The following is a 14,122-nucleotide window of genomic DNA, read 5'->3' on the forward strand; positions in this document are numbered from 1 at the left end:
GAGTTATGAATTAATGGAGTGTAAAATGAGTTTAACTTGGTCTGTTCAAGCTTGCAGTTTCTGGGCAATGTGGTCCACAATATGCAATTACTTAAAATTAAATGTACTTGAATATTGTTACTGTTTGTACACACAAAATATAGCATGCCAATTTTAAAGGGGGAGGGAAAAACACCTCAACCTCTAATGTTTTTTAACTTCTAATATACAATACTGTGACACATTGTTTGCTCTTCTGCTAATAAACTACACATCCTTTTGTATGTAGATTTTTAATTGAAAGAAAAATATTGCATATGACTAGCATATTGTGCAATCTGTTTTTTTTTCGTTCAAATCCCTCATCAATGCAAATTTGTTAATTGTAGTTTTTTTATTTCATTTTCCATATTTAGTATTTCCTTTTCTATTTTTAAATTATTGCCTGTACATTTGTAGATTTTTACCTATTTTGTTTAGATAACAGATGTGTATCTACTTTTGTTTATGTATCTTTTTTATACTCTTTGCACATTTTCTTCTATTGTTTATGCTGCTGTAACAATGCAAATTTCCCAGAGTGGGATAATAAAAGGCTATCTTATCTTATCTTATCTTATCTTATCTTATCTTATCTTATCTTATCTTATCTTATCTTATCTTACTTAATCTACATTTAGAATGTTGTGTAGTCTAAAACTAGTCTTAATCTCTGTCTGGGAAACGTCCCCCAAAATTTTGACACAATGTATAGGTTGGGTGGTGTGTTCAAATGAAAATAAATAACTATCAGAATGTATTGGATCAGATTGTACAGGTTTGTTACACATGTACCTAAAAAAATACATTAAATAAGTAATTAAAAGTACATGGAAATCATTTATAATATTTTATGTTTAAAAGATCAAGTTTCAAAATCAAGCACAGTTTAACATACAAGAAAGCACTTAATTATGAATAAAAAGTGTGTGTGGGTGTGTCAGCAAAGCAAAGCAAAGTGTTTTATAATAATCCAGGACAAAAAATTATAAGAACTGTTGCATTGCTGCTCAGAGATGGTGATCTTCCAACTGCTACTGGATCTAAAGCCTTTACACTTAGTCAAAGGAGTACTACTAATTCTGTGGAGGCTGCCATTCTCCTAAATAACCCTGTACTTTGTCTTATTGTCTGGAGTACGGTAATATGTTTTCACATTCTTACACAGAACAGGTGATCCTTTCACCTAGGAAGGTCTATCCTCAAGCTAATAGACAACTGAAGGACAGTCCACCCAAATTTCCACCCAAAACACCAAAACATCAACAATTTTTGTTAACTTAAATTTTGCAAATTTACAGTACTTTACAACATGGGAAGATCACATCAGTAGCATTATTTAAGGAGGTGCTCAGAATATTTCTCACATCCAATTGCAGCTTTGTTTACCAGCACACAATGCTTGGAGGCTGAGAGGGCCAGCTCAAATTCTGGGTCCAACACAGTACACTGGCTGTTATATAATCAATCATTTATTCAGATCGAGCTATACTACACATCCTACAGTATAATTAAATATTTCCTATATATCTTAAATCTTAAATATTAAAGCTGCAGTGGTTTTCTCTTATAAGCTCCACTTTGTCCTCACGGACTGTCTCCATCAGTACTGTCATTCACCATTTATTTATTTATTTTCCCAAACCCACAAGGAAACTCAGTATACCACTATTGGATAGTATATCATAGAAATCTAAGAAATAGTATTATACATTAAAAAAAAACAACCCATTGTTTTATCATACAAATTTTCATGCTTATGGTCAAAATCCTTGCAAATCAATCCTCTGGGGTTAAAGTGGAATCGAGCATAAGGTTTATTATTATTATTATTATTATTATTATTATTATTATTATTATTATTATTATTATTATTATTATTACTTGCATCACATAAATATGCTCCCACATAAGTAATTCAGAAAATAAATATAGAATGAGTTTAAGGTCGAGGCCACATTCCATCTGTGCATCCAGCATAAGTGTGGTGAATAATAATAATAATAATAATAATAATAATAATAATAATAATAATAATAATAATAATAATAATAATTGTTTTTATCTGTTTTGATCTGTTTTTCTGATTTAGGCCTCTTTAGTGCCACCTTGTGGTAAAGGCCTGAAACTACACTCTGCGGCTTTTGCTCCGCGAGCCCCGTGCAGTCTAGTCCTTAGAAGCAAGAGTAATACATTTTTATCTTTACTTCAATATGAATACATTTTATTAACAAAAAAAAAAACTACTTTTCTTCCAGCACTTCTAAGTTCAGCATCTGGGATACTGACTCTTATTTAGAGCATCTATAACTCAGGACACGAATTCCCACTAGCACAAGCCTCTATGTAGAATGTATTATTTCGCTGTAATGTGTGGAGAATATATTAATAAGCTTAAATAACAGCGCGGGATGGCAGTGAAAGAGCAGATGGAAGACAGAGAGAAGACGCAGAGCAGTGCTGAGAAGAGGGAGGCTGAGGAAGGGGAGGGAGGACATGCTGACTCTACAGCAGAGCCATGCAGTCAGTTTCAGCACCACCAGGGCGAACAGCGCCACACAGGCGGCGAGCACGCGCCTCTGCATGCAGCGCGCGGCCATGTGGAAAAAAGCCATAAAGACACAAAGACCTCCTGCCCTCCTCCCACAAAGACACACTGAAGCGGTCACTGGCCAAGAAAACCAGCCCCCACGTGTCCTATTTTAACACTACACACATTCAACTCTTTAAATACAACACAATACAACTTTAAACTCTTCTCAAAGCCCAGTCTGACTAAATTCTGTTTCACTGTTAGATACAGTATCCATTCTATCTCTATACACAGTGAGGGGTGTTGTCTCGTTTGTGTCTCATTAACTAATGCACTGACCAAAGCAAATGTCCTACTGCATAAAATACTAAAATCTTTACAAATACATAGAGTACCATCCAAAAGTTTGGACACACCTCTGCTCATGTAATATTTTTCCTTTATTTTCGATTGTTTTCTACATTGTGGATTAATACTTAAGACATTAAAACTATGGAGGAGCACATATACAATTTAACAAAACAGTTTTAAACAAGACAAAATATGTTTATACTTTAGTTTTTATTCTTTAAATTAGCACATTTTGCTTTGATGCCAACTTTGCCCACTGAGGATAAAACCTGGAATGATCCTCCATCTGTCTTTAATGAGTTCTTCAGGTGCTGAGCTTTTTTAAACTACTTTTGTTTCACTCTGTGCTCTAATTCGTCCTAAACCCCCTGGGTTGGGTTGATTTTTTTTTAAATCAGGTGTTTGTGAAGGTAAAACCCTTTTTCTCTAATGTTAAATTGCATATGTCTACCTTCATAGCTTTAGTCTTTAATATTAATATACAGTGTAGTAAATAATACAAATAAAGAAGAAATATTAAAAACGTCTGACTGGCACTATATATATAGTCTAAATATAACTAGCACATTCGAGCACTCTCTCATATATAAGATTAGGCACCCCTGGTAAAATTGTATGTGTTGGTATCTGTTACATAATTGTATGTGTTGTTATCTGGTACATAACAAAGCAAGCTACTGAGAGAGATAATGCACCTAAACCACATTATCATGCTAAAAAAAAAAAAACCAACCATCCACAATAAGATCAATTAAATACGTTTTCTATAGATAATACAAAGTCTGTTGTCCTTAATGGACCATACAGTAGATCTGTCACAATAACTATTTTGGTTTGGATGATATACTCTCTCAGAAAGGTTATTTTTATTTTAATAATATACAATATCTTATTGCTATTTTAAATCTATTTTATGCCACTGATATAATGACAGTAAAATAGCATAATGATGCAGTCACACAATTTTGAAGAGAAAATACCTTTTTTTTTAAAGAAAATTCCTCAACTGGAATTTGAATATAAAATGTCTTAATATCCTAAATTAATAAAACATAAATAAAATAAAAGTACTGTTTTTAAATAAAGTTGACACATTGGCTAATTCAGTTCAGCTGTTAATGGGTTATTGACAATACTGAATTTAACAGAAATTACTAGGGCTATGTCCATATATTGTATGAAAAATCAATAACATTATTATCGTAACAGGCTGATCAAACAGTAACACTGCTAGCCCTCAGTGAATAAAAGTCTCTTACCTTTATTGAGAGACACCAGGAGACCAGAGTAAGAGCATCAGCAGGTCAGATGGTCACAGCATCAGAGCATGAAACAGAAAGAACATGAAGGAATTTGGTTAGAATTATGCAAAGAGCAGACAGTTCAGGGACCAGACTCATACTTACCCATCATGTTTACATTACAGCATAACACAGCACAGGTTATTATAATGTTTCTTTTTACAATTTAATAAAATAAAATAAAAAACAACAACAGTTGTTCATCTGTAAAGCTAAATTGCTGTAGAAGAAAATGAAGCAATTGTACACATAAATATTGTCAGTGACGCACAAAAAACATGTTTTTTTTCAAAATAATATGAAGGGGGCAGTTGCTTTTGCCACAATTTCATTAGAAAACACCAAAAAATGCTCTAACATTATTTGAAATCAAATATTTTTTTTACACAGAATACTATTGAAAGATAAGAAGCTATTTTCAATTTTCTGCAAAGTTAATATTTTGAATGTAAAGAATAATTGTGTGACACTAATGATATATATATATATATATATATATATATATATATATATATATATATATATATATATATATATATATAGAGAGAGAGAGAGAGAGAGAGAGAGAGAGAGAGATCATTATAATAACATAATGATAACCATTCACACTGTGTGGTTTGATGTATTAGAGTGCACAAATGTAATTGTAATGTAGACAAACATGTAGTCTAAACAGACAGAAGTTTAGCAGCTTCTTTACAAAAATGATGATCCAGCACCTAACAGATTAATTAATACAATGAATCAATTGTTGTCACTTGTTAAAATGTTTTAAACAGAGCTTATGTTAAGCTCAACTAAACAGCTTAAACACAAATGTACTGATATGCTGTCAGTGTCCTGTCAATAAAAGTTGTCATACACAGACAAAGATTGCAGGCAAAATACTAATAAATAAGTAAATGAACAAAAAAAGGAATAACAGCTGCCTGTACATTGTATAAACATGACACATACATAAATAAAAAAATATATAAAATTACTTATATTTTATTTTACGTATAAAGAAGGTTATTTTTTTCTGCATCATCCCACTGTATCATGAAAGAAGCTGCACTACCCTCAATGTAACAGCAGAGGACTCATATCCAAGGACAGAGCATGCATTATTCATGACTGTGTGCCTGTGAATCTGTGCATGCGCCCCCCTGCATGTGTGCTAGATAAAGAGGTAAAAATAGACGTGCATATAGGTCTGCAGCTTTAAATCCTATTACATTACACTAAACATTAAACAGCACTGCTATATCATGGTAAGCCTGGCACTGCCTGCACAGTGTCTGCTGGTAAATGAATAAACAACTGCAGATACATATACAGATTTCTCCTTGCGAACCCAAACACCCACACCCAAACACCCACACCCATCCGCATACACACACACCCTCCCCCCATCACATTAGCCTAGAATGTCAGACTACTGTACTGCATCATCTAGTTCAGGGGTATTTCAGTTTCCCCTCTATTGCTCCCTTCCCCTCAGATTATATCACTCAGCTTTGGGCCTCTCTCACTGCCCCCCCTGTGGACTCTGCCATAATGGTACAGCCCTGCCTGTGAGTCAGCTTGTTGCTGGGCAACACATCCCAGGATGAAAATGGATGGGCTAGGAGCTAAAAAAAAAAAACGAAAAAGAAAACAGTCTGAAGAAAAGAGGAACGATGGCCAAGAAAAAGATTGAAGCAGCACATCAAAGCACGTGATATTAAGGCCAAATATTAGTCAGCAACTCAAACGTTATTACCACATTAAATCCCGAAATTAAAAAGTGACTGTTGTCTGATCATAACAGTAATTCATGAGTAATATTATTACCCTGCCATCCTGATACACAGCAAGATGCTCTTTGCCTTAAGCCAAGAAGCTACAACAACAAAATCGTCATAGTAAGAATCTCTATAGTATTTACTGACAGTGATGTTTTTCATGTGTATTTTTAGTCCATTTTGTTCTATACAGAAGGAGTGAGCAGCCCAGTACAGACACACACACACACATACAGCACAAAGACTGCAGAATGGTGCAGCTGGAGAGGGGGATGGGAAAGACAGAGAGAGAGACCCAGCAAGAGAGGAATAGACAGCACAGAGAGAAACCCAGAAAATGGGTCGATGATGGGTTGGTGGACTTCACACTTTACAGCAGGGAGGTTAATCGTTGCTTATATTCAGTATTTTATCATTTATATAATTAAAAGCAAGACTAGAAATGCTAATATTTAAGACAAACAACCTATTCTTGCCATTTTGATTGTGTTTGTAGTCATAAAAGCTTTAGACATCTATTTACAGTACATGAATTCAGAGAATAATGTTTACATTAAAAGTGTGATTTGACAGACACAACAAGGGCCATCAGATATTTTGTCACTGTGCCACAAAAAACCTTGTGTAACTCCATTTTTTAATATTCCGACAGATTTTTATAATGATACCAATTGGACCTATAGAAATGCAACACAATTACTATGAATAAAATATTTTCACATGAATATCATAGATGTTTTTGTTTTTCTGTGACAGCAATGATTTGCAATCACCAACATAAGTATTCCTACTTTTGTGTGCTTGTGTTGTGTGTCTTTGCCCTACTGTCTCACTGGCCTCGATAAAGCTAAAGTAATCCCTTCAGAGGATCAGCACTTGCCACATGAGACACAGCAAAGAAATGCTTTAACACACACACACATAGACACTTGTGTTCTGAGCCTGATGACTGTCTTCCTTTAATCTGCATTCAGGGCCACACCTGGTCAAAGAGCACAGGACAGACGAGGACAAAAGCAGCTCTGCAGCAAAAAGGATGCTACTAAGGTATCCATAACAGGCACTGATACAGAGAAATTTGCGAATGCCTCAGACAGAAATGCAAACACAAGCCTTAGAAATAAAACTTGCTTAAACAAGTTAATCAGACACTGTCAGAATCTACCATTACAAAACAGAATTAAATAAATGAACACTTGTGAATTTGCAAGCATTTTGTGCTGCAGTAGAACTAGATATTGCTGATCAGAGTCCTCATCTGATCAATACCATCAATGTACCATAAATATCCATGCTAGAAAGCATACATTACACTTTAACAAGCAGAACCCTTAGAAATGTTTCTTATTTAAGGGAGTGGCACATCCCTTGACCTCAAATGCACTGGACACTGCAGTGGAAGACAATACTGCTGGTCATGGTGCTCTTCTGATCAATATGATCAGTACTTCAATTTGAGAGTGGCCACTACTTAAACTCTGGTCCAAACTTGAATATAGAACAGAAATGGACCAAACTACAACATAAACCCTGATACTTCTGCTCAAGATGCAACACTAACAGCAGCCATTGTATGATGGATAAATAATAATAATAATAATAAAAATCAATATGATAAAATACTCAAGAAATATAGTTTGCACCTAATCAAACCTGATGAACTGTCTGGTCCTGTCAGAAATCAAAAACAACTACAAGTGTGCAAAAAAATAATTACTCAGACTAACCAGGTATGCAACACATAGTACTGTATGCAGTGCTGTAGTGCATATTGCAAATACATCTGGGGTCAGATTTATCTTCCAAAACAGTGTGAATTTTTCTACTGCTTTGCTCATCACATACAAACACAGATACACATGCCCTAAACTCGGGTGAACTCCTAATCTTGTTAGTTTAATGTTGGATGAATAGCACAGCCAGTAAAAGGGAGAGGAAGTATTTCTTTCTTAAAGACAGGGAATGGTTTTCTCAGTGGCACAAAAATTATTGTATATGCTGATGGTGGAAAATTGGCTTTTGCAGGTGCATTGTATTTTGTATACTGTATATAACCTGTGTTATCTATTTTGCTAAAAGTAAAGTAAGACAAGATTAGACAGGAAGAATGTTCCTGAGGATTACACAATATAACAGACATACATACAAACAAAAAGAATATCATTGTTATAACCTGTTTTTTTTTTTACTAAATTTCATGTCAACATTTCATGATTAATAGACCAAAGGGAAAGCTCCAATTGACTGTTTTGATTCAATTTGGATGTTTTTTCTTCTCCTGTAAAGTTTCTGTTTTGGAGATGGTTTTTGTATGAAATGTTTGTTATAAGGCCTTTCAGAAACAGTTTTGAAATGTTAACAAGTAACCAACCATCACTGTCCTAAATGTTCCACTCCTTTGAAGTAAGGAGCAAGGAAGGTAACATCAGGGGCATGAAGATTTACACTTTGCAGTAAAAAGGAGCCACACTAATGAGTCTGGAAAGTGCAGATTAGTGTCTAAAACAGTGCTTAAGTGAGCCCAGATGTGAGGAAGCTTGTTGCTGGAAGGGCACAAGTTCACACATTCTCACACACTGAGCGCACATTTATGAATTTCATTTTTACACTGACTTCCACTGTGAAGTTAACTTTTTGGAGAAACAAGATTGTTTCCGGTGACATTGTTATTATATAAGTAAATATCTTTACAACAGGCACATACATACATACATCACAAACTAGCCACAAGCCACACAGCTGTATTCAGTTCAAATAACAAGCACAGGGTTTGCCATTATTGGTTATAGCACACCAAAGTTAGCATGATGATGCTCTGAGAGCAGTCACTATTCACAAAAGCAGACGCATCCTCCACACCATACCCTCATGAAACCCATCATACCCAACATGCTTCTTTTCCTGTATAAAATAAGCTTCACATCTGACTGCCACATGAGCCTTTACCGCACATCCACTGCATCTCCAAAGCACCAAGAACAAAGGAGCAGATGCTAGTAGGACCTCTTTTTAAAGTGGCTGCCTGTGGAGCAACCTGGAAAATAAACACAATAATGTTTTAACTGTAGCTCTAACAGTTTTCACTCACTCATTGAGGTTACTTTTAAAGTGGGCCAACAGTAAAACCCATAGAGCTACAGAACCAACAGAAAATGAGTATCTTAAACTGCAACCTTCCACTTATAGCTTCAAATTTCCAACTATTATTGTCCTCTTCTTTAGCAAAAAATGAAGCAGGATTCGATGACTTAACACACAAATGAATTACATGTGCTCAGTTATTCACACTTTAGTTAAAACCAGGAGACCTTATGGAGTAAAAAAATCTTTTTTTATTGGCTGTATACTGTGGCTAAGTGTCTACTCACAGATTAGTGAGACTTATTAGTGATTAGTGAGACAGATTAGACTCATGCACTGATAAACATTAGTTAGCTGATTGTTCTCTCAGTCTCTAAGACAGTTTACAATAAATGGACAAACAATATGACCCAACGGTATAAAATAACTAAGTTCTCTTTGATTACCATATGCAAGATGAACCGTTTTAACATTTCATATTGACTTTTTAGCCTTATGCAGGCATGCTTATCCAGTTTCAACCAGTTTCCTCTCTCTCTTCTGTACATTGAGAGCTTAGATGCAGGTTAAGGGAATAAGAACATACTATGTAAAATTGCTGCCTTGCATTTCACTAAAGTGGCTTTAGGGTATTGTGAACATAATAGTATGCACCATCTCCTTTTCCAGTAACCTAAACTCTAACATTGTACCTGAGCGTGACTTCAGCAGTGATCCTCTCCTATCACTGTACATTACTGCTGCACTCACCCTCTCCCCATCACTTGCTCTGTCCTCCACCATCTCTGCTCTTGGTATCCCCGAATGTAAATAAAATAATCAGTATTAGATTGGCAAAATGGAAAAATATATATATATATTAGTGGTGTTATTGTGAAGGATTCTTTTCAAACAATTAAAGAAGTAGCGTCTAGGTAGTGTAATAAATTATTATTATTATTATTATTATTATTATTATTATTATTATTATTATTATTTTATATTTTATATTTTATATTTTATATTTTATATTTATTATATTCATATACAGTTTTGTTAATGTTAGATGCTGTACGGTGGAGCCTGAGCTCGTTTGACAGACAACAAGTAAACTAGAAATGTCATTATACGGTGCTCGTTATCTCTGTTACGCCATTATATGTGGTGCGTCGCCGCACAGCACAATAGCACACCTGTCAATCTATCATATTCACAAATTCCACAAAGCAAACTTGATGCAAGCACCCAAGCAAAAACAAGACAAAAAATATAATATGTTGTAGCATTCGGTAATCTTTAAAATGAGTTCAAAAACAAAAGCTTTAATATATTTTACTAATTACCAAAAGGTCCTCACCTCAATATCAACATCCGGGTCAACCGTGTGTTTGTTTTGTCTAGGTGCAGTTTTAATGCCACCAAGGTCCACACTCAAAACACTCTGACTGGAGGAAGGTACGAATTTTATGTCGCTTTTTCTGGAGTCAGCTGTCCCACAAAGTTCATAATTATACACATGCTGTAAAGTTCCTGTTCCCCCTACATCCGCGTAAAGGGGTGGATAATACGGAATAACTGGCAGATTGGCACCGGATTTGTAAAACATCCTCTCATGTCTCCATCTGTAGCATTTGACTGATAGTATAGCTATTATTGACACGATAAACAGAAAGGAAACTACAGCCAAGGCCAAGACTAGATAAAAAGTAAGGTTATCGTTGTAATCCTTGTCGTGCGTAAAGTCAGTGAACTCCGAGAGCACTTCAGGGAAACTGTCCGCCACCGCCACGTTAATATTGACTGTAGCTGAACGAGAGGGCTGTCCGTTGTCCTCCACTACAACAGTGAGCTTCTGCTTCACAGCATCTTTATCGGTAACCTGGCGCACAGTCCTTATTTCTCCATTCTGTAAGCCCACTTCAAACAGCGCCCTGTCTGTAGCTTTCTGCCATTTATATGAGAGCCAGGCATTCTGTCCAGAGTCCACATCAACAGCCACCACTTTGGTCACGAGATAGCCCACCTCTGCTGAACGAGGCACCATTTCAGCCACCAAAGAGCCACCAGTCTGCACTGGATACAGAACCTGAGGCGCGTTGTCGTTCTGGTCCTGAATAATAAAGTTCACTGTTGTGTTGGTGCTCAGAGGAGGAGAGCCACCATCTTGCGCTTTGACAGTGATGCTAAAAGACTTTACTTGTTCGTAGTCAAATGATTTCAGGGCGTAAAGCATCCCACTTACCGAATCAATCGACACTAGAGTCGATGCTAGCGCGCCGTTCAAATCTTTATCCTCAAGGAAGTAAGAAATACGCGCATTCGCCCCCAAATCGGCGTCATTCGCCTTTACGCTGAGCAAAGACAAGGAGGGAGAGTTATTCTCAGTTATGTACGCGTTATATGATTCATGCTCGAACTGAGGTAAATGGTCATTAATGTCAGAAATTTTCACCAACAGTGTTTTTGTATTAAACAAAGGTGGCTGACCACCGTCTTTTGCCGTAATGGTAATGTTATATTCTGCCATTTGCTCCCTATCTAGGCTGGAGTCTGTCACTATGCTGTAGTAATTGTTCAGTGAGGATTCAGTCCTGAAAGGAAGGCTTCTGTCTATTAAACAGGTGACCTTTCCGTTCTCCTCAGAGTCACTATCCTGCACATTGATCATTGCTACAACAGTACCAGGGGGTGAATTTTCAGGCAGTGTGTTTGAAAAGGACATGAGCGTAATTTTTGGTGCATTGTCATTTACGTCAGTCACTTCTATGACCACTTCAGAAGAATCAGATAACCCACCCTGGTCTTTTGCTTGAATTTTGAACTCATGAACACTGCCTTCTTCAAAGTCAAGCTCCCCAACAAGCCGTACTTCACCAGTAGACGCATCGATTGAAAATAATTCTCGAATTTTAGGTGTTGTGTGTTCAAAATAATAGCCAATGTGGGCGTTAGAGGCTGTATCTGCATCGGTAGCGTTAACCGTAAGCAACAACGCCCCCTTTGCTGTATTTTCAGGAACAGACAGTCTATAATCATCTTTTTCGAATATAGGGGGACTGTCGTTGATATCTAAAACAATAACATGAATTTTAACAGTACCAGAGCGTTTAGGAGTACCTCCATCACTAGCAGTTATAGTTAAATAGACATGCTCCTCTTTCTCTCTATCTAAAGGGGTTTGCAGAACAAGCTCGACCTTTTTTCCACTACCTGCTCGGCTCTGTGTTTTCAGGCTGAAATGATCGGTTGGGTGAATCGAGTAGCTCTGAATCCCATTTAATCCTACATCAGGGTCGACCGCACTCTCTACGGAAAAGCGCGCACCAGCAGAGGCTGACTCGCTTATTTCCAGCTGAATTTCTCCTTTTGGAAACGCAGGACTGTTATCATTAACATCCAAAATCTCCACAGTAACCCTGTAGAGCTCGATGGGATTTTCGAAAATAATCTCAAAACTGATGCTGCACGTAGATATCGCGCTAGAGCAGAGGACTTCGCGGTCCATTCTCTCTTTCACGACAATGTGCCCTTTGTCCCGGTCCAGACCCACATACTCGCGTCCACTTGCTGTGAAAACTCGAGCCTTCCCAGTTGTCAAGCGTTTAAACTCCAGGCCAAGGTCCTTCAAGATGTCCCCGACGAAAGAACCAGGTGGCATTTCCTCTTGTACGGAGTAACGGACCTGCCCTAATGCGCAGTGGAGCAAATGCACGCAGACAAGAAGAGCACCGGACAGGCGTGCAAGAAAAGAGATTTCTCCCATTGCGATATGGAAGCGTCACAGAATCAATCCCAAAATTAATATTTCTTGTCCACAAAACTGTTAAATAAAAAAAACAATCACGTTACTCATCCAATGTTAAAGGAGTGAAAAGAGAAATGTGAGACAACGGTTCAGCTTGAATGCAGAGCCTAGTCTTTGTATAAAATGAAATGGACTTTCGGGAGAGTAGACATGCGCAAAAGACACTAAAATGGGAGGCGCAGATTTAGTATATTCAGAAAGAATCAAACACTCTAACCAACAGCGACGTTTAGAGATCAAAACATGAACTACACGCGGATGTTCTCAGCTTTAAGATGGGAGAAACTAAAGGACACCGCAACATCTCAGATGAACATGGTAAGAAGTCTTAAAATAAATATAACACACATTACACGTGAAAGAAAATGTGAACGCGATGAAGGTGATTTAAGCCTGTGACCCCGATTTAAGTGCCATTGAGCTTAAATTTCCTTTCATTTGATGTTAAGGTTCGTTGTCAATTACAATTCTAAATTGCATGCGTGGTTGTGTGTCACGTTACATGTCTCTGTATATTTGTTCTGCTGCAAGCTATTCAGGATAGAGTGATGTAACGAGATTCCACAGTCCTTTTTATTGTGCTTACTGTCGTTTGTAACGATAATGTTTATTGTATTTGTTCTGCGTTTGCACAGACGTGTGCACATTGCTATATGTGTAATGTCATGTTGTTCTATGTTGCACCACCGTCCAGCTGGAACGTTATTTCGCTTCTGTGTGTGCATATACAGAAGAAAACACAAAAATACTCAGAAAAACAAATAATGTTTAAAAGTAGAGCAATTTAAGCTAATCAACGGGATAATACCTTATTAAACAAAGTCATGGTTAATTTCGCAATTCCAAGTGAGGCAAACGTAAAGTTACACCTTAATACAGGCACGTCCATGAAGAATAATAGATTAATATATTCAAAGGGCTTGATTTGAAAATGACTAAAAGTGAACGGGTCTTTTTGTCTTATAAAAACATATACTTTGATTAATATACTACTCATTCATAACTCAATATATAAAAACTAAAATATTATTCATTGTAAAATTAGGTACTTAGTATAAACAGAGAGACAAATACCAAAATAGCTATATATCCTAACAGAACGACAGGCGTATTAATTATAACAGAAGACCCTATGCCCTAAGTGACAATAATATGACATCAAAAACACACTACACTGCACTAAAGAGACCATGAGAAAAACTTCATAAAATGTTATTGACTAAAATGAGTTATTATTTAAATAAAGTAGGCAGTTTTAATGTAATTTATTACACGTTTCGCACCTCAC

General features: G+C 36.5%; 1 protein-coding gene across 44 annotated transcripts in view; it reads right to left on the reverse strand.

Moving 5' to 3' along the window:
* Positions 1–14,122, reverse strand: part of LOC111188173 (protocadherin gamma-C5-like) — a 96,492-nt gene that overhangs the window by 34,017 nt on the left and 48,353 nt on the right. For 6 of the 44 annotated variants that reach the window (XM_049474776.1, XM_049474768.1, XM_049474755.1 and 3 more), the window contains exon 2: positions 10,387–11,052. The exons of 34 other annotated variants lie outside the window; for them this stretch is intronic. In XM_049474776.1, coding sequence (XP_049330733.1) covers positions 10,387–11,052 — 666 coding nt within the window. Of the gene's footprint in view, positions 1–10,386; positions 14,095–14,122 lie in introns of those variants that run through there. 4 more of the 44 variants (XM_049474765.1, XM_049474741.1, XM_049474761.1 and 1 more) reach the window with 3 other exon arrangements.

This window comes from Astyanax mexicanus, chromosome 2 (genome assembly GCF_023375975.1).
Source record: "Astyanax mexicanus isolate ESR-SI-001 chromosome 2, AstMex3_surface, whole genome shotgun sequence".
Lineage (NCBI taxonomy): Eukaryota > Metazoa > Chordata > Actinopteri > Characiformes > Acestrorhamphidae > Astyanax > Astyanax mexicanus.